The 27,983-nt window shown below is 37.2% G+C and overlaps 1 protein-coding gene across 1 annotated transcript; it reads right to left on the bottom strand.

Annotated features, from left to right (window-relative positions):
* Positions 1 to 299: 299 nt before the first annotated feature.
* Positions 300 to 27,695, bottom strand: pinx1 (PIN2 (TERF1) interacting telomerase inhibitor 1). The gene is made up of 7 exons (XM_087812295.1): positions 27,630 to 27,695; positions 26,655 to 26,764; positions 22,472 to 22,564; positions 22,290 to 22,374; positions 21,933 to 22,022; positions 15,252 to 15,334; positions 300 to 1,216 (listed from the first exon to the last, which is right to left on the bottom strand). Exons 1-7 carry the CDS (start codon positions 27,646 to 27,648, stop codon positions 794 to 796), a joined length of 903 nt encoding a protein of 300 aa, XP_087668421.1. The 5' UTR covers positions 27,649 to 27,695; the 3' UTR covers positions 300 to 793.
* Between the last annotated feature and the right edge of the window lie 288 nt (positions 27,696 to 27,983).

The following is a 27,983-nucleotide window of genomic DNA, read 5'->3' as shown; positions in this document are numbered from 1 at the left end:
GATAAGTTTCTTATGGAAAACAAACGGTTTTAACTTTTTCAATGTTGTGAAAAGATTATACCCAAGACATTTACTTTTTTTTCTAACTTAAAATGCAGATTTACAGTGTGTTGTGTTACATAATGCTTGTGTGACTGTCTCACAATATTATACTTCCTGATTTAATTAATAAGCGAGTGCATGCGATTGAGCATGTTTTTATAACCTATATAAAATTATAAATGTGTTGGCTGATGAAGTGGTTTTAAGGGTACAAATAAAAAAATATAGTTTATATACGACTGACAGTAAACAATCAATTTAAACAATGTATCAGTTTATTAACAAATATCCTTTACAGTCCTCCACTAGGGTCCAAACAACTTTTTGAAAGCAATTCATGCAGAAAAAGTAAATGTAAAAGTTTTCTTTGACCCAAAATGAACACATTATGAATTTGTAGTATAGGTCATTTATAGTCATTTGTTGATTTTGGCAACAAGAAAGGTCTTTTATTGTTTGTATCATAGTCGTCAATCTTGTCTGAGAATCAAGGTAACCTACATTTTCTGTAAAAAGATTATTGGATTTAATCTTCTGCAGTGACTTTGTGCTAAAGAAAAGAACATTCTCTAAAGATAGAAAACATTTTGATTTCACATAGCTTGGCTGTATGTTGAAGTTAAGAACACCAAAATGTAGGCACCGATGTGGACTACGTATATTATGACACATGTGATGATGTTCTTCTACACCTCATCACTTCCCTCCCTTTTGTGTTGCTTTTTCTTTGACTTTTCCGGGAGACCAGTTGTCAATTCATGTCCATTGATTTGCTCATACTCTTCTTCTTCTTCTTCTTCTTTTTGGATGGAGGCAGCTCCTCGCAGTTGTGATCCACACCAGTAGGAGAGCAAGAACGCTCAGGGGTTGCATCCACATCACTCTTTTTTCTTTTCTTCTTTTTCTTGGAAGCTTGGTGGTCTTCAACAGGATCTTCGGTTATCTTTTCTTCCGTTTCCATCCTAGTCTTCTTCGTCTTCTTCTTGGGCTTTTCTGATTCAGGGTCGGAGGTCTGGGCAGGGCTGGAACCTTCAACACCAGCTGTGCTCTGTTCGCAGGCCTTTCTTAGTTTGGCCTTTCTTTGAGCAAAGTACTCCTGAATGTTGAGCGTGCTTTTCACCGTGTGGGTGATTGTCTCTTCCTCGCTCGGAGAGTCTCTGCTGCTGCCGCTCTCCTGGTCACAGGGAGAAGACAGAGGAGGATTAAGTGCCACATTTAGAGAGTACAGGAATAGGCAACAGACAATGGTGGACGTCCATCAGCACAGTTGAAGTAGGAAGATGGAGGGAATCTATAAGCAGCAGGAGGATGCTAAGGCTACAATAAGTGTTAAAATATCCACTTGAAATAGTTGCTGTGTCATTTATCATCCTACTCAAAAAACACTTATTACAGGTGTGACTCTTAGTGAGTTATTTTTTACTTTTTCTTACTCAAGAATCATGATTCATCCTGCAATGCTACATACCACCTTTCAACACTTGAAACGTTTTAAAAGCCTTGGCAGGAGCCAGGGGATCAATGAGGCAGGTTCCCAAACCATTTTTTCGCCTTTACATTTTGCCTTGCCACTCAATATTGCACAATTGATGACTGCAAGCTATTATTCATTAAGGTGTTATCTACTACCCCAAAACACTTTTTATATTTTATAATCCAGGTTCTGTAAAACATACAATTTAATAACAAACCTACAATGCTAATATTAAATTGAGAACATCTTATGAGATACATTTATTTTAATAGATGTCTTAAATTAAGTGCATCAGTTAGGAGGTAAAATAAATCAATCTGCTAATTTAATCTGAAAAATAACACCTGGTCAAAATAGATGATCTCTAAAGATCTATGTTTTGAGACAAAATTTGAAGGTCCAGCTATTCCACCTGTTATTCAACCATTTGTTATCATTTTTATTTTATGCGTATTCTTCCTCTTGAAGCGTCGACCTTTACATTGTAAAGTTAACCAATAAGGCCTGAATGTGCAACAAAATTAACATGTTAAGTCAATGTAAAGTTGCTGTTGCTTGTGGCAAACTGTTGCTCTACAAAAACAGAGAATGAAATGAAGTTGATCGCACTTCTGAAGGACCTGATGGACTCGTAGACAACATAGCCAAACCTTTTTTTTTCTCAAACCTCTCGAAATTAACCATTTTGAATTTATACTGACCTGAGACGCTTTAGCTTGATCACAGACCCTTAAAGGGCGACATTCAGGACTTCATGCTGAGTCGACTTAACCCTCGTTTTATCTTAGGGTCAAGGTGACCTTCAGGCCTGAAAAGAAATGTGATTGTTTTTTATCCCTTGTGTTGCTTTTTGGTGAACGACCTCCCTGGCTTCCAGAAATACAAATTCAGTGGTGGACGTCCTTCACCTTATAAGCGGAGATAACATAAGGGTTAATAGGAGGCCGATTAGAATTCTTTGAGAACTGTCCATCTGCTTGTTAGGCTGAGGCCTAACCCTGGAATGGTTCCGACTTCACACAAAACACTCCATTTGTCACTTCGCCCGTCCGTCCCATTTATCTCCATTTTACTAATTGCCTACTCAATGCATAATGATTGGTGTGGAAGAATGCAGGAGTTCCTCCAGAGACTGCTTCCAAACAATACGAGTACTAAGATGGCAGAGTCGATGGCATTTTTCAAAGCCTGCAGGAAGTCAAAGCCATGTTGGGACGACCTACGTGTTTGGCCTTTAAGCTTCTATATTCAGATTAGAAAACTTGAGTTGGGTCCCTGAAGTCTTGTTCACATTGTTTAAGCAGCACCTCATCAACTTAAGTCAGGAAGACAACACATTCTCACTTAAGGTTTCTACATATTCATTGAGAAAGATTTGCTCATTTTAGAATATGCAAAGTGTCATTTTGGCCACAAGAGACTACATACCCGACTGTTCCACAAAAAGGCTCTTAGTCAATAGTCCACCATGAGGGTTAGACCCATTGTTTTTTAAAGCTCAATGTATTGATTAATTAAAATAAAAATTGATAATGAAGAAACCAAACAAATTACAAACTTGTGTAGTTGACCTGCACGACTAGATCGTCCTGAAAAATGTACATTTAATTGGAATAGAGCATAAAAAAATGTATACGTTTTCACGCACATTCAAAGAAAAGTAAAAGAAAATTTGACATTATTAATTTCTTTGTGTCAAAAATATTATAAAAAGTAGTTCAGGAAATGTACAACTTAAACAACTCACTTTCCCATTCAACCCAAATTTAATTTCTTTATTCTGAGGCTGATTCAAAGAAACATTTAAAAAAGGTTTGTATCCATGTACTAATTGTACTAAAATGTTCCTAAAACACTGAAAATCTTGCAGGTATAATCTAAATTTGAACACAAAAACTTTGAGATTTTTTTTTTAACTTTAAGAAGCATTGTTTACATTTCCTCCAATTGATGTTCCGTCAGTATTATTTATTTGGGCTAAATTGGTGGTGACTGTGCGTGTACGAAGGGCTCTGTGTACATTTTGAATATCTATAGTTTTAGATTTGAATTTGGGTAATTTAAACAAAACCAAAGCAACTACACCTTTGGCAATACATTATTGTTGCCAGTTTTGGTGACTTTATAGGGCAACTTTTAAATTTTAGGCAACAAGATTAATCATGGGAGGCACTGCTACACACTATTGACTCTTTGATGAATTAAGCAAATATTCAGTTGAAATCTGTCAGATGACTTGACGACAAACTTCTAAGGCCTTGCTTAGCTGAGTCGCCACACAAACATGATGCCGCCCTCAAGGTGAGGAACCATTAAAGGAAAGTATCTAACTTCCCTCAGAAAATCTATATCCACCATTACCGCACAATAGCCTCCTCACTGCTAGCCGCAGCTTAGAGCTGACAGTGCCAAACAACATGTAACTGGGATTTGGGAAGATGGCCGGGGGCCACTTTAGAACTGCCTGTGAAATTACTCTCAGGAGAGCGAGCCCGGGGTGAATGAGCAGCGGCGGAGAGAAACGTCTCCATCATCAGTGGAACTGGCTGCTACTTGGTATGCGCTTTATCCTGGATGCCTGGGGATCTCCATTAGAATTGGATCCAACACAAGTGCAGTGGAGAGTACATCACCAACACACACAATCACAGTCGCACCAGGAGGCCGACATTCAGCGTGCACAACAGACACTTCCGACAGGAAAACAAGTTGGTGCCGTTATCTGGGTGCGAGTCTCTACATTAAATGTGCTAAACTGACACCTTTGGTAGGAAAAAAGACTAAACTAGATTAAATGATTTTAACAGAAATTAAAAAGAGGAAGTTGAGTAGAAACTTTTACTGCTCCACCTTATATCAGTGATCTGATCCAGCATTACACTCCAGCTCGGGCTCTTCGGTCTGTGGATCAGAATCTTCTGATCCGGTCCAGAGGAGAGAAAGCAAGGCTGTTGCTGGAACGATCTTCGTCTCCCTCTGCGTGTTTGATGGTGTCTACCAACTCCCTCAAGAAGCTTCTTAAGACCTTTTTATTTGTGCAGGCCTTTTCCCAGTTTTCCTGGGGCTGCTCAGTTTGTCTTGGCCTTTTACAGTTTTTAAATTGTAGGTATTTTTAACTGTGTATTGCTTTTGATTGTTCAAGCGCATTATGTCAAACTCCATTCATCCTGCGGAAGACATATTGAAACATGTTAGTGAGTCAGGAAAGTTGGGTTTTGACAATAACCCTTTAAGTAAAAGCAAATGCAAAACAATAGTGTATCATATTTCTATGTCAATTCCAGCTACTTGGGGTGAAAGCAGGGGACTGTGGGTCCTCAGATGCCGGTCCAAGGAAATCATACAGACAACCACAAATAGGCCGGTCACATGTCAAACTGTGCTCAACCTGTATTTAAAAATATATATGATTCTATACGACCGACCGACACTTTATTGATAGAGAAATCTGTTGTCCAAAAGCTGACATTTTCTGGGTATTTTTTGTATCAACTCCAATTCTATAATTCTGAAAGTTATTTTGGAGAGGATAAGACAATGGTCATGGTCATTAGGAGTAGAGTTTACACAACACAGAATCCACCCCCTCCTTTTTAAAAGACCCAGAACCTCAGGAAAAGGATGCGCTCAGTGAGCTGTGTGCAGGTCTGAGATAAGACTCCTTCAGCAGAGGAGCAGTCTGGCTGGCTATCGGGCTCTTCCTGCAACCCAGCACTCCCCTTGGCGGGGGACGGGTCTGGGCAAGGAACACAGGGAAGGCCTACAGAGGGGCCCAGAAAAAAAGGGGGATGGAGGAGTTGAACAGTCATTCAACAGGCGGCCCTCCTTCAAGACACTCCAGTTCTATCAGCAGATGCTAATGGAGCCAGTAGCAGCCAGGAGACATCAGAGGTGCCAGGACAGTGAGCCCAGTACTTTCAGTAGGAAGGTCCTCCACGCCAGAAGTCAAACTTCTCAACAAGTACTTCTTTAAAGTGGTTGAAAAACAATGCCGTTAATCTCCAATAGAGACGCAAATAAAAGTTTGCAATAAAATGCTGCGTAGCCAGACACGTTTAATCACTGTAAATAATAAATCAGTGTGGAGTAAAAAAGAACAAAAAAAAGAAAAGCAAGCAGTGTCAGTCATTCTGCCCTATTCTTCCAGCACATTTTTGCAGTTGCTGTATTGGTGTTGAAAAAAGAAAACATCAGAAAAGAAAACAAAATAAATAGTACGAAATATTAAACTGAGACGGCAGCCTGTTCAACGTTGCCTGATCTGTTATCATTTGCCTGATGAAACCTCTTACAATTTTACAAAAGTAGTACAATTTTACAAATGTAGGGCGCAGTTTCAGTTTGTGAATATTATTTATCTTTGTACTTTTTACATATACATCATACTTTTCAGACTATACAGCACTACTTTTACACAAGCTCTTATCTATAGATATATCTTATGAATAATAATTTATTTTATTTTCTATAAACCATCTCTTTGTTAATACGCATGTTATAACATGGAAAAATGCATATTACAGACAAGTGAGGCCTACATATGCACACGTACATCGTTTGTGTTTCTTTTGTTGGTGCATTTAAAGTTATTCAAAACTAAAGAGTTGATCTTAATTTGACCTTTTTCAAACTGTAATAAACTGTATATCAACTCATTCAAAAGAGACACTTCATCTAGTTAAATATTTGTTTTGTGAGAAACGTATGCACAGTAAGCCCCTGGTCTTAAAAAGCGCTCTACAAGTATAAATTACTTACTTATATTCATGGTGCACCACATCAGGGTTGTTTATTTACTCTTATTTATTAATTGATGCAAAAAAACAAAAACATTTCTGGCATTGTGCGTTTTCAATCTTAATTAGCAGCTGATGAAGCTGCAGTTTCTCAATTATTCGCCCCCAAAAATGCCTGTTTGCAATACCTGCTTTATCCTTTCTAATTATTTCTATGGAATATTGGTAGGGTCTGTAATAGAGCCCTCATTGTCCTGCCACAATAATAAATTTGGCAATACCCTAGGTTTATGGATCAGGCCCTGATTAGCCAGCTGTCCGTCCCTGATGAGCTCACAAGTCCTGCCGACCATCCTTCATGGTCCTGATGTGGGTGGACAGTAGGGCAGCCGAATATTTCTCAATGGTAAATAAGGAAAGGGAAACCGCTTGGCCCATCGATATCATACCTATATAAGCTCACATACATTGTTCTCTCCCCTAAATAAAGTTCAGCACTGTTTAGTACCACACAAAGTGGTTCCTAGACAATACTTAAGAGTGGAGAGTTGGTAATTTATAATGTCTGTACAGAAAACAGATTTTGAAAAATAGAACTTTGTGTTGAGCTGGAGATGGTTTATCATGTGTAACTAATAATGTCGGAATTATGCATGCAATGGTGACTGTTTAACATCGCAGACACCCGCAGGCCGTGCAATCTACCAGGCACCATGCAGCCAGGTGATACTGTGATTATTTTCTCTGGATGTGATTTATTAGATTAAAAAGGCATTGATTAAATGCTGGTGTGAGGCGGTAAACAGCCGAGAGTCTTTGGGCGGTTTACTCCAGCCGGCGGTAATTACCCGGACCTGTGACTTCCAGCTTAGTCCTATAACTAACGCGCCTTTTCTTTTTGTTCCGTGATAATCTGTAAGTGTCAGGGAGCTGGCACGTCCTGGACATCCACATGACTGCTAGGGAGGTAGGCAGAGGTGTGTGCGTGTGCGTGTGCTTGTGCGTGTGTGCGGGCGCCTTGGCAGGTCTTGATTATTTTAAAGGATCTCGGAGTAGCTACAATTGAAAGGAGAAAAAAGGGTGTGCGTGTTTAATGCTTTTAAAAATATGGGACATTTTTTTTTATATTACTTTAAACCTCATTTTTGAGGTATTCATTTTCAAGTAGCTTTTAATGTACAAATGTGGTTGCACACACGTCTAAAAATGTACACCAACTCATTAGCAGATGTAATAATTGAAATAAAAAAATCATCAACCTTTCTTTCCATATCTTAAAATATTTGTAGATCAACATGGTGACTAGCACATTTTGAAACCTACGTTAGACTGGGAGCAGCTGGTATATTTTAACGTTACAGTATATATTCTTCTACACATGTTTAATATAGTACCAATAAATATGCATCAAGTATGCCAAGATTCAATTAGTTTTGTTTTTAAAAAACAAATATTGAAACTGGGGGACAGAAAAAAAAAAAAAAAAAAAAAAAAAACTTTAGTAGAACCTTAAGATACTATAACATATCGTTCAATTTATAAAAATCAATGCAAACTAGTGTCGCATTTAATTTTTTACAATATAAGCATTTTTCAAATGTGTATACGAGTGATTATAATAGCTATACGAGCGACAGATTATGAAAAATTAAAACAAATCAACAACAATGCTTAACAAATTTGATTAGTGGTGTCAAAGAGGAAGCTCTCCAACTAATGTGACATAGTACTGTACATTTCTTTTGTTAAAATGTCGATTGGCAAATTTAAACATTTTACATTAGTTCATGAGCTACTGCAGGAGGTTCTGAGCAGGCCAGTATTGCAGATCATGGCAACCGCCCCCCAACCCAACCCCAACAATCCTGCCCCCCTATTACTGAGGATAAGGGTACCAGGGGAAACCCCCGCTGACTGGCTATCCTTCATGTGGACGACGCGTGGGCAGAAGAAACTTGCAACAGGTGCAACCCGACGAGGCCTGGTTGTCGGCCCTTTGTGGCTGAGCTGGAGTGGGAGTGGGTGAGGCCGCAAGGGTCACACTGACCTGAAAACACCAGGCACCACACCGACCGTCTGACTGTATGGGTCAAAACCAGACTTGTTCTCAAAGACATTTTTCATATCTTGCATGGTAACAGAAGACAGAATCAGTGCCGCAGATTAACGAGCTCAACACGTCATTAAATTATAGAAAGGATATGAGAGTGATAATCAGATGATGACGAACACAAGGTGTCAAGCACACATTGTACAATGAGTTACTTGTATTTAAAAGATAATCAGATAACAGAAAAGAAATGCATTTCAAACATTTTGTTTGCGCAGATGACAAACTACGTTTAATTTGATTCAAGTAGATAAGGAGAGCAATGCTAATGATGAATGTGTAAACTGCAATCTGTAAAATAGTTGAAACTACTGAATAAAGTCATTGTGAAGACCATTTCACAAAGAGTAGAATAGGAAAGAAACTCTGCAGACGTCAGGCATACAGAAAGCAAGTAGGAGAAATAAAACTATAGCTTGTTTCCACCTCTCAATTGAGCTGGCGGCTATAAAAAATGACTCTCTTTTGTTGATATATGAATCGGCGGGGAGTCTATTTATCAGCAGGCCCTCTGCGGTCGCCAGCCTGGGTCCCTCAAGTCACAAGCTGTGTCGCTCCCCTTTGACTGATTAATTAGCCAATCAGAGGACATTTTTCACTGGGCGGCGGAGTGGTTTATTTCAGCTAATGCCGGGCTTTCTAGCAGTGGCCCGTTGGCGCCTCGTCTGCTTTTTTGGACGGCCTGCATTGCTGGGCAGAGGGGCAAGGTAGATAAATCAAGCTGGGCCGGCCCTCCAAGCCTCTCCTTTAACTAAACCCCCTGAGAAGGGCAAGGAGAGAGCGGAGGAAGGGCAGGGGGGACACAGAATGGCCAGGGGCACTGCTCGCCTGCCGATAAGCACAGGGAGCTCAGGGCTGCCAAAGTACCTTCATTTAAAAGTGGCCAGGGCTTTTTGATATCTCAGAAGAGGAGGCCCGTCATTTGTCATGCCATGAGTAATTGTTTGGAGCATCACAAGAGGAGTTGGGAGATTGAGAGGGCTTGTAAGCGTGGGATGGGTGATGGATAACGGAGTGCTGCAGATATTCAGGTGTTCAACTGCAGCTCCAAGAGGGAGATCTGATGCTGCCTTCTGAGACAACTTTAACTTATATTGAATAATCCAATTAAAAAATACACTTTCTTGAAGGAAATAGGAACATGAATTATAATTGCACTCCTGAACACCCTTAGCTAGGAAACAAACTGCTTAAAAAGGAAACAGATTTTCTTTAAATTCTACAATTCATTTAGGGGGATTAACCTGACGTAACCGGGCATGTTTTTATTCTAATGAATATTTTAACTTTTATAAACAAAAAATAACATTGAAGACAAAGACAAAACAAAAAAAACATGAAATCAATGGTAGCTCTCACATTACTAAGAGAATAAACACTAAGAACAAAACAAAGATTACAGTGTTTGATTCATTGCAGACCATTTTTTACAAACCGAAAATTACAGTACTTATTTTTAGACTGTCAGCCGAATATTTTTTCACATGCACATCTATAGATTGTTTAGTAACCAACAGCTACCAGGGGCCCCTCTAGCAGTAAATGCAATAGTGTGACAGACATGGGGAAAGATCACGCTCCGTCTTAATCTCTCATGTTATAACCAGATGCTAGGCTTAGCTCAATACAGGTTAACAAAGTCCTTTGTTAAGAGATTGAATCATGGCGTCACTACAGGTAATTCGTAACAATGAAAACCTGAGGCTTATAGTCAGGTTGCCTTTACATTCCAGAAATGACGCTAGGTGATAAATATTATTTTCAGGTAAAGGGTTTAAGGGACATAAAAAAAAATTCCCTCAACCCCCTTTTAAAATAGATAGTTATAGAAGGTCCTTCATCCCAACTGGTGTCAGGATATTTAACTCTCTACTTTAAATATCCTGATGCTAATCCGTAGTGTGTTTTTCTTCTCGTGTGTTTTTTATTTTATTTTTTTCCGTTTTTTATTTCTATTTTATTTTATTCTATTTTATTTTGTTAATAGTGTCAATTTCTAATTTTGTAAATAATTTGTATATTTTTAAGATCGTTTTTATTTTATTTTGTATTATCTCTTTTATTATTTCTTTTTCTTTGCACTTTATTTTCTTCCAACTGCGCTGTTGTGAAAGTGTGTTTCCCCTCTGGGGATGAATAAAGCTTTTCTATTCTTTTCTTTTCTAAAATATGTGAGATATACCTAAACTGCCGTAAACTGGGAAACGATAGTGAAGTCAGCCTTTATTCAACCGGTATTAAGCACAGTTCCGTGTGTGTGACGTCAGCGGACGCTCCGCTAAATTTGAATTTCACAAACCACAAGGCGATCAATGATGACACGAAAATACATTCAACAGGTTTAGTTTAGTCATAACACGGTTAAGCGCTTTACTAACCAACTTTTACAATATGTTGATCGCAGATCAAATGATGATCCAAGTTTGAGGATCGTGAAAAAACATATTCAACAAATCTTGCACCACGCAGAATCTGTCTATACTAATGTGATTATTGAGTGTTTCGTGTAATAAAATTGTGTTTAAAATTGCAATCAAAAACTAAAGTCCTCCAGACCTCTGTGCTCTCAGGTCCCTCATACTCATACACACATGCGCACCTTTGGTAAACCAGATTTAGTTTATTGCAAAACCTAATTAATTTTGATACAGGAAAGACTAAGAGTGCTTTTATTTGACCCGTTTTTTCTATAAAAGTGTAATTACTATTTAGTTCTGGACTCTTTATTCACCTAATGAGCTTGACACTTCCAGGGTTGTTTACAAATTTTCACTCATAGCATTTTGTTTCACCAACTTGTAAACTTTAAAGAAAGTTTAAGGAAAACAAAGTTTACGATTTCACTTCTTTCTTGCATTCCTCTTCGCTAGTGAACATTAAACAACTTTTTAATTCTATATGTAGTATTTTTTGCTTTTTATCAAAAGCATGAGCAGTTTTATTTCACAATAGGGGAAAAACAATTTAACACCGTAATCAGCCGATATTAAAGGCCCAGATGGTATCAGGTCCATAAAACTTGGATCAGTGCATCCCTAGGAATGATAATTTTTTTTAACTATCTAAATTTCAAAACTATATTTCCTTTGGACAATGCAGCTGTAAAAAATGTACATATCTGAAACAAAGCACCGAAAAAGGATTACACGGAAGACCTTTCCTGTGTATAAGCATTAGTCACCCATCGCATGTATGTGCTCTGTTCACAGGCACAGCTGTCTTTGAAGACAAGAGTCATGTGGGGCAGCCTAACGTGTGTTTGAGGTAGCATTGTGAGAGGCGATAAGAAGCAGACAGGAAGCACATCACTGCAGAGGAAGGAAAACCCCAGCAGTGAGTGACTGCTGGAGGAGACAACGGTGGGTGGCGGGTGAAGCTCTGGAAGAATCATGGCAGCCAAACAACTAGAAGGAGCCTCATCCAGATTTTCAGTGTCACAATGAAAGGAGTGTTTTACAAAAGTTGAAAACCGACCATTACTACAACAAGGGTGCACCGGGAGTGGACCCTGACTATGTTCCAGCAGCATGTTCCTGGGCTTAAACTCGGGCTCATGGGAGACCATATTACAATATGGTCAATGGTGTCCCTTCTGGCTGAAAAATATCAACCCATAACCAAACGATTAGGAGGAAAGGGAGATGGTGCATTTTGCTTGCATTTTCAATTATAATCTGGGGACCAGCAGCTATTTTCATGCTACATCTTAACACCTGTATTCCAGAGGATTTCTTTCTGGATAATTTGTGGATTTAAATTGGGATTTAACATACAATCTTAAAAGCCCACTATCAATTAGGCCTTTTTGTTTTACATTTTTATGGCTGGTGAGCTTTAAATAGGATCAAAAGAAGAACTATAAGAAAGTTCTTCTAATTTCAGTCATTTAATAGAGGGCTCCGTTTGATTTTATACAATAACTACAACCATCAATCCAGTTTTATAAGGTCTGCCAAAATTTGGGGGCAAACTTTTTTTTTGCAAGCATCATCGTTCCATTTGTACTTATGTTTTTTGCCTGCCTCACAACCACTCTGCCTCTAATGTTGGCCTAGGGCACGTGAAAGTGCATGACGGGGCGCCTTGAAGACAGACATGAAAAAGAAGGTGTGAAGGGGGGTGAGAGAGCAAATCCTTTAACTGGATTTCAGTGCTTTGCCTGACACCAGTGGCCTATTGGCAATGTTAGGAGCGCCATGCAATGCATTGGACGAGGCTAATCTAAGGCCACGGGCTGCACATGATCACAGCCCTAAACTAACAAAAGACACAGCGCAGCAACTCCAGCAGGCGGCAGTGCCAGTGGTCATCCCTAATTACCAGCACAGAGGCAGATCAGATCCAGCCACCTGGCCAGGGTTGTGCCATGTCCTCCCTCAGCAAGTCTTAAAATCTGTCGGTTCATGCTTCAGACTTCTAAGATGCAGCATTAAACACAGTACAAGTGATTTTTACCAGTATGTGAATACATCTGGAAAGTTTTACAGAATTAAAATTAAATCAAATGTACTGTGATCCTTGTGAGTTTGACCAAATCATATGGCAATGGAATCTATTCCGCAGTTTCACGTTTTATTAACTCAACCGCAGCTGATAACTTAAGGAAAATACTGTCAATTAGTATAACATGAATAATGTATCCAGGGTGCCGATTGTCTCAAGGAGAGCCTAATAAAAAGGCATGTGGTAAATGTGAACATCACTACAGACTTTGTATCCAGGAAATGTTGAGTGCGCTGCACAGGCTAGTAGATGCTGTGTTGTCAAGAGTGCATACGTCATACGGCGAAATAAACAGTTTTACTAAAAGAAAAATTTCAAGAAATACTGTACTGTACGTGGATTACTTAAAAGTCGTAGATGTTGTAATGTAGAGTTTAATATGTTTGTAAATTACATAATTAATATGCATCTTTACATGATCACCTGCAATGAATGAAATAAAAGTAAATGAAAGTAAAGTAGGGAGGAGAAAAGGAGAAAAAATTAGCATAATCTAATGTCTAATCTTAAATTATCCAAGTCGCAATGTTTTATTTTGAAAATGTATCGATTTCTCTTCTCGCATTTTGGTCAGGTGATAGGTTACCGGTGTTATGGTGAGTAAAACATGCCATGGACTTTAAACTTGTTTCATGGTGCATCGGTATTTTATCATTTGATATTGAAGGTATGTTTACACGTTACCATAGCGACCAGAGAACATGCTGAAGAGCATGATAAAGACAACAGAGGGGCAGAGTGGATGTTACATTCTGTTATTCTTTTGGCGTGATGTTACAAGTACGCTAATAAAGTATTAAAAGAGTTAACAGTTGGTTCAGGTGTATTGTTATTATATTAAGACATGCAATAAACAGTTTTACGCTGGTAATACCATTTTTATATTTATCCGCACACGCAGGATAACATATGTTGTAGAAATGTTTGTACATTTATATTGAATGTTTTATGTGTTTTTTACTCATAAAAAAAGCTTTTGAAGAGACGTTAGCGTTTGTGACACGTGTTGTCATCATGTAGGAAGTGCCTGGACTAAAATGTTACTTGCACCGGTCCACAAAAATCTTGTGACATTAAAACCGGTCCGTGGTGCAAAAAAGATGTTGGGGTAAGGCAACCCCTGCGAAAAAAAGAGGGATGCAATGTTCAAGGAAGCAATTTAAAATAATAAAATAATAAAAAAAAGAAAACACCTATCATCATCTTATTTTCTATGTGGCACATTTGAGTCAACTTTTTCCTTACACGTATAAAACTTACAAAAGTTGAATATGCAATGGCGGGGACCACTGATGTACATCTCCACGACAAAGGCCGACTTCATTCGCATCTCTATACACTGGCAGCAATATGATACGATGATCACAGAAATCCCTGGACGACAAAATAGACTGAAACTACCTGAGAATACGATGCGATACAAATCACTACGCTTCACGATACGATTTGATTCAAAAACAATTTGCTCCTGATATGACTTAATTATAAGATATAAGATATTAAGGTTTAGATATGTGATCATTAGATAAAAATAGTGAGGGTTTGAGAACGTAACACTGTAGTCAGCTTTCTTAGCATTCCAAGCACAATTCTGTTTTAACAGTTTGAGGAATGTATTATCTGTTCCCTAAATTGTTGCTTTTAATAGAGCAGAACAAATAATAATAATAATATACATAATTCAGTATGGTCAGACAAAGCATTCAAATTCATTCACAGCAGAAACAATGGAATTCTAATAAATAAATGAGAATATTGGAATTCGAACAGGTAAAAACTTGATGTTTAATGTTTAAACAAGATAACTTCTAATACTGGCAACAGTTAAATAATACTCAAGTCCCCAACACCTACTTCACTGCATTTAACGTAACATAATAAAATATAAATAACATAAACATAAATATTGACCGATTTAATTTAATCCGAGGAAGGAGAAGCACAGAAGTATCCTCGCCATGTTGCCAAGTTTATCGGCATATCTGATAGATTCACGGCATTGTTTGAATATGGCTTGAGTCATGTCAAGTTGGCCAGCTCGCTGGAAAAAACTAAAGCGCATAAAATATCTCACTCGTTCATCCGAGTGTTCGTTCAAGTTTGTTGTCTCTTAACTTCTGTGTCAGTGCCTGAGGACGCGATGGTGCGTTTAGGGTGCCTCTGAAATAGTCTCATTAGTCTTGGTCTCAGTTAAGGTAGTTGCGAATAGATCCAATATTGGTAGAGTATATATCTCACAATCCAAGTGTGTTGCACGACTAATAGTTTTAAATTTAACAGTGTGGTACTTTTCCAAAGGTACCAATTATCCCTTTCAAATGTTTTAAGCTTTTAATGTTTTCATACTTTTCTATTTTGTTCCGTGTCCAACTTCTGTGTAACTCACCTGCTCTGGTTCTCTGGAGGATTTGAATCTTTTCCCAAAGATGCAGTTCAGGTCCGTTTCACTCCGGGATGAAAGATCTTTACCTAGAAGGAAAATAGTTTAATTATTTAACTCATATTTTTCTTAAGTTAGATATATTTGAGTTGCACTACTTTTAAAATCACATATGTGGAGTGAAATTATTGTGGCCCTGGTATGGAGTGAAAATAGGGAGTTCTTGCTGCAGGGATTAAACGGCCAAGGAAAACAAACAGTAGATCTACAGCACAAACCCAGACTCCTATTTTCAACACAGACAGTCAAAGGCTCCTGTAGCAATGTCGCCTGTCTTGAGCCCAGGTTCTGTTCGTACAGCTGCATCCTCTTCCTTCAGCAGGGCTCTGATAACATTTGGTTATTTATTGCTCCAGAACCTCCATCTCACAAACACTTGGCTTTGAAAGTAATTGCATATGCACATCTTAGAATCAACACCAAGAAATAACCTTCCAAAGTCAAACAAACAGGACAGGGTATTTGTTTTTTGAACTTTGGGTCAAAATTCAAAATATAGCAGGTGTGGCCTCTGTGATTTTTAAAAGAGGGAGAAGCCGTCTAAATTTTTCAGCTTTTAGGTGAAAGTCCAGATAAAGCCACAACACTGTTGACGCGAGTGTTTCTGTGGAAGAAAGCCAAAAATGAAAACATGGACACAAGAACCTGCTTTGGAAATTCCTATTTGATATTTCCAAGGTCATTGTTCAAACTACCATAACCAACCTTGATAAAAACAAAGGTTAACACAACAGACAAGCATAAATGTTATTTACACGGGCCACAATGAATAATTTCAGTTAAATGATTTTCATGATTTCATTCTCATGTGATTCACGGCAAAAAAAAAGGTTAACACCCTCTTTAGAAGCAACAACTACAATCTATATATCTAAAAAAAATGTTCGAATCAATTGGCCTAACCAACAAACAAAGGAAAATTGAATACTTTGGCAATTAGGCAAGTTCTGCAACTTGTGCATGTTCAAAATAAGAGTTGTTATTAAAATTGTTATGAACTTCCTCAAAATTAAGATTAACCTTTACTGAGAAACATTAGAGCAACTCTGCTGCTTTAAATTCTGTTGGCCAAGCCATTCATTCTTTTTGATAATATTGATCACCTTTTTTTTTCCTATTATATGTTAAAATATTGATAACCTTTCGTGTAAAGAAAGATCCATCATTTTAAAATTGTATTACAGTATTTCTCCAACAATTTTACTTGGGCCTGCAGGGCCTGTGAGACACTCGGCTTGGCAAAAAGAAAATGATATATGACAGAGATAATTGATTTAACAAGACTTATTAATAAATAAACTAATTATTTTCTGCAAAACATAGGTAAAAACAAATGAAGCGAATAACTATAGCTACATAAGATCAAAATGTAAAGATCGCTTTCCTTTAAATATATAACCAACTGTGTTTGCGAACAAAAGCTGTCAGGATGAAAGCACAACGAATGAAAGGAAGCCAAGCACATTGAGCAAAAAGTGAAGGATTGCGGTTGAATTCTGTATATACTGCCCTTGTAGTTGTGACAGTTGATGGATGGAGGCAGCAATTAAAAGTGGGTTACTGGTTTACACTGCTCGCTTGGACCTAAGCTGTAGAGATGTTGGTACCTTTCCCCAAAAAACAAAGGCCATCAATTGTATGTACTGGCAGTGAGGGAACCAACCCCAACAGGATATCAATAAAAAAGCAGAAGCAGGAGGAAGATAGCATTGCTAATCAGACTCTTTAATAGGATAGTGTTAAATAAAAAGCAACAGTGGAATAGTACAAAACATCCAAACAGAGCTAATTCTCTTGTTTAATAAATATTAAGCAGAATAATTAATAAACCTTTAGTAAATATTGACAGTAACAGTAGATCAACAATCAAGTAATCAACAAAATAAATACTTAAAACTTTTTCTTTGAATCAAGGGAAATGCCAATTTATTCAACAGAGTTGTTGAAAAAAGTTAACCGACAAAAACCTGTGAGCCTGCTGCCGTCTGGCCCTCAGTACTTCACAACAAAAGCACTAAAACCAAACCACCCCCACATTTGACAGACAAATATCTATGATAGATCAGACTCATGGTTACTGATCAGTAGGGCTCGTTTCTTCAGCATCATTATGAGACCAGGAGTGAAGTTTAGTGACAAACTTTGTTTTCATCCTCGGAACAAATTGACACCTCTATTTCATATTAATAAGTTCTTCAATTCAGGTCCTTGTTTTTTTATTTAATGTATATTTAACTAACAATACAATTGTTTATTTTTTATCAATAATTTAATTGATAATAAAATTAAAACTGTATATGCTTGTGAAATTTAGCTAACTGATAAGAAATAAAATGTCGATTTTCTTTAAATTTTATTTTGATGTGCCAAGATAATTTCAACAATCTCAGTAATCATGGACAAGATGATTTATGAGTGAGAACTGACCGGCGTATGACCTTTGAAGAAACCTAGCTGTGAGAGCAGTACCAGACCGTTTCAACATCTCATATAACCAGCTTAGCAACACTAAATCTATTACCAAGCCTAAACTTGGAAACAGCTACAGAGGGAGGGGAGTTAACAGTCCAGGCATGCAAGAAGGCCGCACAGTACGCACGTTGCGAGGTTACTTTTGTTGACATAATTAGATATAAGAAACAAGAGATCCTGAATTACATGTACCAAACAAAAACATTAAAGGAGATTTGTTCTGTAACTAAGTGGCTTGAAGATTAATTCACAAAAAAAAAAAACTGAACTAAAATACAAGTAAAAAAACAAGTAGATCTGTAAAGATAGATAGATTTGATAACAAAGCAAATTTTGAAACATCTATGAAGTTCATATGTTATTATGAACCTTATCAATGAACCTTAAATATTTATTTAGCAGGATTCTAAAATTAAGAATTCATATTGCCAAAGCACTGATGATAGGTCATTATAAGCCTTTTGGATAGTGGAATAAGTAAACTACAGCATTTAAAGTTTTATATACGTTTTGGACTTATTGTGACGTGGATGAGTGCTTGACAGAGAGTAGCAAGTACTAGTTAAATCGGGCTAAAATCTTAATGAATGTAACCATGTAACAATACACTTTTTTTTTTTTAATTATTATTTAAAGAAAGACATTTCTGTTCAAGTATTACATTTTACTTAGACATATCTTTGATTTGACTGCTAGATATTTTTGAACAACAATTAATTGAAGGGCAACTAATGTCAAATTTCCTGACTTACATGTTTCAAATTAACTCTTCCTCTACAATATGTCCAACAAGTCCCTAATTATGATGATGCTCGGTCTCTCTGCAAACGAGCAGAGCCCATGACATAATAGTGGGCTTTGCTCCTCCTCCAGCAGGAAGTTTTCACACGCTGTTTTGACGCGCTGACAAATTTTAGATACTTGAAAAATCACAGCAGAGTGGATGTAGTTATGGTAAACAAGATCTAATCTCCAGAAAAATGAAATGTTTTAAATAAGTGGGACTTAAGTATGGGGCTATTATTGTTGATAAAGCTTTGTAAATGTTTGAAAGGATTTGTACATATATACGTGTGTCTGTACAGTGATCCACAAATGTGCAACTCGAGTTACAAAAGTCTACAAAGCATCACAAGTTCTCAAATCTTCCAAAGTACTGAAAAACCTACTCTCTCTGCGCATGTGACTTTTGCAATGGTCCTGCAGTTGAACGGAGTTGACACGGACGCAAACTCAGATCAACTTCAGACCTCTGGGATGTCGGTAGGTTGAGTATTATAGAGTGCCAGGCAAAACCATTTTACGAATACCAAGTCGTGGCCACGAAATAATCACATTGTGATATCACAAATTCATTTAAATCTTCTAATTCGGTGTTCATGTCATCAGCCAGTAAAGCTCAAGGCTAAAGTTCTTGTCATTTTTACATGATTGTTTTTAAAATCTCATTATGATGTAGAGAATTAAATATTAAGGCATTAGTCTCAATAAGAGACATCGTTTTCTTTTTGTTTAGACATTATGTACAAATTCTTTCATGCAATTAAAAAGCTTTATCAAGAATAATTGCCCTATACTTAAGCAGATGTTTTAGGTAAATATTTCAATTAAAATATTTTTTCTTGCAAACGGACACATACTGATGAGTACAATAGTGGTCCAAGATCAGTTAAAGAGACACTTAATCAACACTTTAGTTAATATTTACCATTAAGGTAATAATGATAAAATCAATCTGTATACTGGATAAAAGTGCAAGACTGATGGAGGTACATTGTGGAAGAATTGAGAAGTTTTGAGTCCGTCTTAATTGTTCCCATTAGTCATGGAATCATTGGCATTTTAACATTATGGCAGATGACATTTGTGCATTGTGCTGAGAGAAGGATCTGCAGTCAGAACTTATCTGAGGTCACCAGGTTCATCGGATATACTTTTTCATGGGTTGGGTGGAGAGGTAGAAAATGGATTTACCAAATGCTTAAAACAGGAAAAGGATGTTGATCTTTTATGGGTTTGTTTTCTTCAAGCACGCTGACCCTATAATCCACATAGTGATGCAGCAAATGAAGGGCAAATTAGGATTTATTATAGCTAACAATCCGATTTAAAATAAACTGATCACCAACTTTAGCTTGTGCCGGTAGTTGGTGTAGTAAGAAAAAAAAAACTCCCAAAAGTGGCATTTTGTTGTGGGTCCCAGACTGCAGTAGAATTTGATTCATGTCTATCATGGCCGAAATGAGAGTGATTATCCCTTTCCTGGAGTTGCTTTAATGCAGGGGTGCCCACACTTTCTTGTTTCGCAATCTACTTTTAAAATGATCAAGTCCATAAGATCTACCTTCATCAGATTTGCGCAACATAAGTAAGTACATACTTTACTTAGATGACTTGCACTGAATAGACTGATTATCAGTCATGATGGAAGGATGTCTGGATTTAATCATCTTCATACAAATGCTGACTTGCATAAATAATTAGAGTCAAATAGTAAAGTGAGTAAGTAGCACATTTCCTCATATTTGGATACTTTTCCTCTGAGAGTAACTTCCAAAAAATGTCCATGAGACCCGTCCTTAAGCTCAGTGTCAGCCTGTAGTGAATTTAAACATTTTGACATAAATCCCAGTGTTGTAAATGAGTTCAGATGTGCTCCGGTGTAAATATGAAATATTTTACATACACAGGCTTTAAAAAGAATGCTGTATTTACAGAGGTGACCAGCGGCTTATTTAAAACATATTCATATTAAGTTTAATGAAAATAAAACTGTTACTCGATAACGTATTAAACTTCACATCATCATCACTACTGAGCTCTTTCTTGTCTGATTGTCTCTGAGCGTCATAGTAATTAGTGGCTTATCTGCTCACACTTTTTATTATTATATTAATAGGATAAGTGTTTTACAAATAGAAATCAAGTGATTTTGTATGAATACCGATGTGTTTTTAAGAATGCATCTCCGTCCACGTGATCACATGAGGGAAAACGGCTTTTTGTTGCGTTTTCATTTTGAACCTGCAGCTTCACGTTATGGAAGTGACGTGATGTTTCTGTGACTCTTGTAGAGAAGACTTGAAGCGATCAACCAAATATTGATTTTGTTGGTTATATTACAAAAGTATAATATAATATTCGTTTTTTTTTTGTATTTCGTGAAATATCAGAAGTCTGCACTTTTTATTCTTTTCATTCTCGAGTCTTATTGAGTTTGAAAATAGTGAAGAGAGCTAAGCAACCAATCGGCGCAATAAGAATTAAATTGACATGCACAGCAGCCAATCTGAGCTCTCTTCACCATTTTCTTATGTCATCTTTTGTTATGTCACGCAATCTACTCGCAACATTTTGGTGATCAAGCGGTAGATTGACGATCACAATCGACGCAATGGGCACCCCCTGCTTTAATGAATGTGTAACAACAATGGAAATGTTTAGGACTGAATCATCTTTAAAATAAGCAGCTATGTTCTGTAAGCAAAATTCTGTTCAAAATATGTAACTACAATATAGAACCGCAAGCTTGATTATAGAACCTGAACAGCAGCCTAACATTGCTAAGGCATCTTAGGTAATTGAGAACAAAAAGGAAAACTTTGCTACAACTTATTCTGCCATTTTTATATTATTTTTAAGAAGTTGTCATGCTTTCCATTTTCTTAATGGCACAGCCCATTATGGACACACCATTTGCCAACAGCAAAACATGCCTTCTATTACATCAATTAACAATAACAATTTATAAAAATATCTACCTGCACAATTTTTATGTAGACCTCTTATCATAAATTACATGTACCAAACAAAAACATTAAAGGAGATTTGTTCTGTAACTAAGTGGCTTGAAGATTAATTCACAAAAAAAAAAAACATTAGTGTGTTTCCCCTCTGGGGATGAATAAAGCTTTTCTATTTCTAAACCGTAATACCCTCCTTCCCAATACCTCCCATTCCTTGGCAAGTTGATATTGACTTCATAAAATAGAGGGGGGCCTTATAAATAACATGATCAGGACGACCGACCTCAAGAAAGCTAACCAATGCAGTGAGGTCAAAGTCAAGTGCAGTCAGGTGAAGTCAGGTGTGAATAACTTCAATATTAAAGTGAGAAATCCCTTGAGAAAATACTGTGTGATAAGGTCAACTCACCTTTGGTGAACTTCATGTAGTGGACCCTTTTCTTGGATGTCTTGGACTTCTCCTCCAGGCTGAAGCTCCTCTGCTCCTCAGATTGAGCTTCTTTTGAGAGTAAAACAATTATAAAGTTAAAATAGAAACGTTGGAGGGGGTTTGGAGCATCACATAATATGTACTGTACTCTGGCTCCCTCTTGTGTTCGTTAATGGCATCAGCCAAACGAAAGCATATGGATTTAATATTGTTTTTTAAAGAATATAAGCATATATGAATTCAAATAGAAGCTCTTCAAATGTTAGTAAAAACTTCTGACAGTTGTCTCAAGAGAACAAACCTAAATTCTGCTATAATATTTGATGAAAAACTCACTCGCTTTGATGTTGTTCTGACCGTGGCAGTTATTCAGCTGAGCAAGAAGATCATTGAAATCATCTTGGTGGGCGATCCAGTTATCCTGTCAACAAAATACCTTTTTAGATTTGTACTTCGCAAACAAAGTTACTAAACAAACAGAAGCGATACAATCAACAGTGCTATATTCACTACCTCACCTCATGACTGGCAGTGGCACCGAGTCCTTGGTTGTCATTTTTGAGCTTGACTTTTACATGTTCTATGCTCCCTTGTTCGGACTTGCCTAGACCCTGAAGAGTAAGAAAGGATCAAATGTTTTGATGAAGACAGCTAGAACAAAGCAAGAAAGCAGATTGTTTGGCTTGAGACCAGTGTTTAGAAGTCGAACAAGCAGATGAACATACAAGTTACAGCATATCTATATCTATTTGTTAAAAGAAGTTAAAAAATAATCAAAAACATTCGACTCTTTTCCTTTTGGATTTAACAAGATGGAACTATTAAGAATATATGAACCTAATTTACATAGTCCATCCACCCATGTCGCCGTTTTATTTTTAGTTAACATTTAAAAATTAAAAAAACTTTACACCATAAGGAAGACAAAAAATTTCACAAATTATACAATTACCCTCATGACATCACTATGACTATTTGCAGACAAATTGTAACAACTTAGTTAACATTACGTTGAAGTTACTGACCCGGTCTAGAAAGGCGCTATATAAATAGACATTATTATTATTATTATCATTGCGTGAAATGATCACGAGAGATTGGGCATGGCTGTTAAAACGGGTGACAGACAACAAAGTAAAAATAAATGAACAAAAGGGATGAACGATTAACTGTATTTACAAAATAATCGCGAAATGAAAAAAAAAGGCTATTTTCATATAGCAAAGGTTGCAATTTGATTTAATTTATGTTCATTTGATTTTCAAACCATCATGTAGTAACGTGCCTCGATGTGAGCAGCGCCGAGCAGAAAAAGTGGAGAGAGACATAAACACTCTGCTTTAAACGGTTCAGGACCAGAGGAGAGAAATCCTTCCAGGCTGTTGCTCCTAAGCTTTGGAACGATCTTCCTCTCCCTTCAAGAAACATATCAAGACACTTTTATTTCTGCAGGGCTTTTACTTGATTTTCTGGAACTCCTGTGTTGTTCTCAGTATTATCTTGACCTTTAAAGTATATATTTTACTGAGTATTGTTTAAGCACTTTTTGACCCTGGTCTGGAAAAGCGCTATCTAAATACAAATTACTTACAACTGTGGATAAAATGCTATCAGCGCCTTCACTTTATGGAAGCAAAGTACCAGCCTACACAACCAAACTCTTCAAACCTCGGTATGAATGCAAATCAAAACAACACACGGAGTAGGGAGTTGATAACACATTAGGGCTGCCCGATATATAGGAAAAATATCGATATTGCGATATTATCATATCGAAAACATGTGCAATAATTTATAATTTTTTATTGTATAAATCAAGCATTTATTAAATGCGCACTCTGAACAATCAGTGTCACGTTCTGTAAAGTTATAAAAAAATGTTTACTTCTACGTCTCGTTGTTTTTTACCTCTCGGTCTGTCTTTGAGCTGCTCGGCACAGCTTGGTTGCTATGGCGATACACCTTGGCTCAGTATATACACGCAAGACTTACTTATAAGCGCTACTCAAACACTAGTGATCCAGTCACTCATCTCTTTCAACCCTCTTTGTTAAAGCAACATATTGTAAGTACCTTTCATCTCTTCTCAGTTGTTTTCTTATAACAAGTGTAAACCTGTCCGTCTTCGCCGTATGCTAATAGCTGAGATGTTAGCGTCAGGTCATTTATAAACTGTTGTGTGCGTGTGCAAGGAGATATATTTTTTTTTCGATTTAGTGATATCACGACGTACCGGCGGCTCCTCTCTGATGACGCCCAGTTTTAAAAAAAAAATCGATGCAAGTCCTGTGAAACTGAACATTATGAGTGATATTTTTCTCTGATCATGTCAGCAACTAAGCGCGGAAATAAATGAATGGGAAAAATCCCATCGTTTTCCTTCTCTTAACCCCGGACCTACCCTACAGTACTCACTCCTGGGCGCAGCTATATTTTTAGGTGAAAGAAAAAAAATATTGTAATTCAAGACACCAATATCGAATATCGCACTTATTTCCGATATTGTTCACATGAACAACTCGTCTAAATGAAGATGTCAGCACAGAAGAATAAAATAACTTTTTTTTCAATATTATTACATCCTGATATCATTCGTACTGTGTGTATGCGTTTGCGTACTCCAACATTTATCACCTTGTAGAATCTACTTAAACTATTTAAGCATTAATTACAGTCCATGGCTGAAAAGGTGTTTGAACATTACTTTACTGTGCACTGAAGATTGTGTGATTAATTACTGAGTGATGCAAAAAGTTTACACCACAATCTTGTAGGTAATGAGCAGAACCTTTTTTTGTATGGAAAGTGTAAAGGCCTAGACACAACGTGCCGATAATCGGGCGTCTGGCGCCGTCAGGCAGTCCTGTGTGGTTGGCGCCTAGAGTCCCTGTGGTGCGTTTCCCCCAGTCTGGGGTCCGCGTCCTAGTTGGTCCTAGTCGGATGTCAAAAGAGGCGGGTTCTCGCGTTCAGTCTGGAGTCGCAGTCGGGCTTAATGGTCAAGCTGATTGGTTGAGTGCTAGGTTTAGCTAGCGAATCAGCGCAGGACAATGAAGCGGAAGTGACCATTTTAAAAACTAGATAAGCAGCGATGGATGAAACCACACTATTAACGAAAACTTCAAACCAATATTATCAAGTGAATGAAGCAGCTCAATGCGGCGCAGTCTAGACATGGTAATCTGCATCCAGCGTACATTATCATAGGATTTCCAAGATGGCGCTGCCCGAGCAGCCGCTTGTTACAACAGCTCCCTCTTCTTTTGGTGTGTTCTAAGGCATTTTTTCGAGGGATGGGGGCAGACTACGTCAGAACACACAGGACTGCCCGACGGCACCAGACACCCAACAGTCGATGCGGTGTGCCCAAGCCTTAATAAGGAGCCAGTGGAATTCATTTAGTACGGGGTGATGTGGTCACTGGAGGGGGTGTGGGTGAGCAGACAGGCAGCAGAATTATTTATTTTATTAGAAGAAATACAAGAAGACAGCGACAGCTCTGGTTCCATCAGGTCCACAAAAAACTACAACCATGAAAATTTTTTTTTTGAATACCACAGGATGAATACATAAGCGTACCCTGTGATGGTATAGTTGTCACTGTTCTTTAAGAAAAAACAAAATTTATATAAAATCGAAATCGCAATAATGAGAAAAATAATCGCAATTCGATCAGCCCTAATCGTCACAAGGCGCCGCAAGAGAACGGCAGCGTCTCCAGTAGCTAAGCAATTTCCAGAAGGAAATCTCAAGAGTGATTTATAAAGTTTATCCATCTATCTAACCAACTGTAATTGTAGCTTTAATATACATTTAGACACATTTTTGAGGGCTTGAAATGCAATGGACTGGACAATATTATATATTGGCAGTAGTCAAACAGCGTGGCACACTTTACAACAAAACTGATTACGAAGAACACATGTCCTAGTTTATGAAGAATAAGGACATTTTGGGATTGAGTAAGACCCCCAGAAATACCTGACAACATTTTTCAAGTTTTTACTTTACAAAAGTCCCTTTACAAAACATCTAATGTTAAATATTCATTGGAATCCCAATTATGTTATAGGTTAAAAAATAATCTGCAAGTCTGCCAAATAGTTATCTGCAGGTCTATCGAATGTATTGTGTCACAAGTTTACTGAAATTTCCTTCGCTTCCAAAGCTAATTTTAGGAATTGAATCCATTAAAAATACACCGTCATTTTAGTTTTTCTTTATGTTTCCATTAATGTATATTTAAATACATAGATGTGTTTGTTCAATATAGGCTATGAATTCCATGCATATTTTGAGAGCCAAATATTCTATTTTAACATGATTTCGTCTTTATTACATAATGAAGCCTATTTTTAGCAAGCTTTTCAGTGATACCAACCTTTTATAAATTTGGTAAAAATTAAGCAAATTATGAAGGGTTCAACAAATAGGGTCACCCCTAAAATATGAAACCCTATTGACTTAGTATTAGGAAGGTTGACAAGAAATTAGTGCGTTTTCATCATTTTTTATAATCCAACTATATTCAGTATATACTGTATATATATCACGTAAAATTATACTTGTATACCTGGATTCGTTTTTCTTTAAGACCCTTCTGATAATACTGGTTTCAAATAAAACCATCTTTAAAATTGTACACACATATCTAAGATTAAGCAGTAAAGAAATATGATTGACGCCGCTCTTGTCGACATATACCTTCCCCTTGGACCAGCCCATTCGCTCCAACATCTTCTGGCCGAATTTGGTGTCATCTTTGCTCCAGGCGCTGTTCCTTGGGTCCACAGACCATTTCTGTTTTCTTTTGGCTAAGAAAATAGAAGCAAACTTAACGGGCATCAACATGTTTTTGTTTATATAGAAACAAGACTTCTGTCAAGTGAGTCGTGATCTAGCTGTAACTTTAAAAAACTTGCACTTTTGTGAAGGTGTTACGGTAGTGAGAGAGAAGTCACCCGGTAAGGATATTCCACGGTATCACTGATAGATTCTCAAAAATGCTCTGATATGGTGACATTAAAGTATCTTTTCTCTCAATAGATTCCAGAGACACTTCCGTTCTAGATTTGAAGCAACACTTGATGAGACCAGAGTCTGCAAACATGTGTGAGACTGTTGGAAGAAAAGCGGTGCAAAATAATTCATTTACAGTTGTTGTAATCATTTAAGTACTGACTTATGACTCTCTATTTGCTTAAAAAACTGTTTTTTAACAATGTATTTTATTAATTATAAAAAATAAACCGTAATAGTTGACAAAGATCTGACTATATTTCCATGTTCAGTAGATAAGTTCAGAAGGTTTTGAAGTATAAGTTAACAAAGTTGCATGTATTTTTACTGTAGAAATATTGACTGGTCACTTTATTACAGTATATTAATATAGAATTAATATATATTGTGCTTGTATAACAGTGACATCAATACAATGTACTAAATTGACAATAAATCAATATTTCTAAGGCTTTGGTTAGCGTGCGGCAATCACGTGTTTACATCGGTAGCTAATGCTAGTACTAAACTTAAAGCTGAAGTTCTCCTCGTACTTTCGGAATAAAATGCAACGACAGCGAGCAACAATGAATTACTATAATGTTTAGTTTAATCATCATACAATGACAGTGAAATAAATACGTATACTATTATAAAACATCTTAAGTTTGAATGGCTTACGTTCGGCGAGCATGGACATCTTGGGGACATCAACAGCAGTTGTGGGGTGTCCTCACAACGCCTGAATGAAATCATGGATAGGCCTATTTGCCTGTTAAAAATAAAATAAATACATATGCCGAACCAACGTCTGTGTACTTTTTAGTCAGGTCGTAGTTTTGTTGTTAGGTGTTCAACAAACACATATTTTTGACAATAGGCACTGCCATCACGTCAGCCCGCGAGCTGAGAAAAAAAATCTGTTCCTCAGATCTTGCGCGTCTATTGCTAAGCGTACGGTAAATGTGCTAAACGCTACAAACAAAGTTGTTTTGTCACGAAAATGAATGAACACAAATAATGTTTGATTTTTTT

This window comes from Callionymus lyra, chromosome 17 (genome assembly GCF_982586985.1).
Source record: "Callionymus lyra chromosome 17, fCalLyr1.hap1.1, whole genome shotgun sequence".
Classification (NCBI taxonomy): domain Eukaryota; kingdom Metazoa; phylum Chordata; class Actinopteri; order Syngnathiformes; family Callionymidae; genus Callionymus; species Callionymus lyra.
Note: the sequence above shows the minus strand (reverse complement) of the source record. Positions and strands in the feature narration are given on the sequence as shown.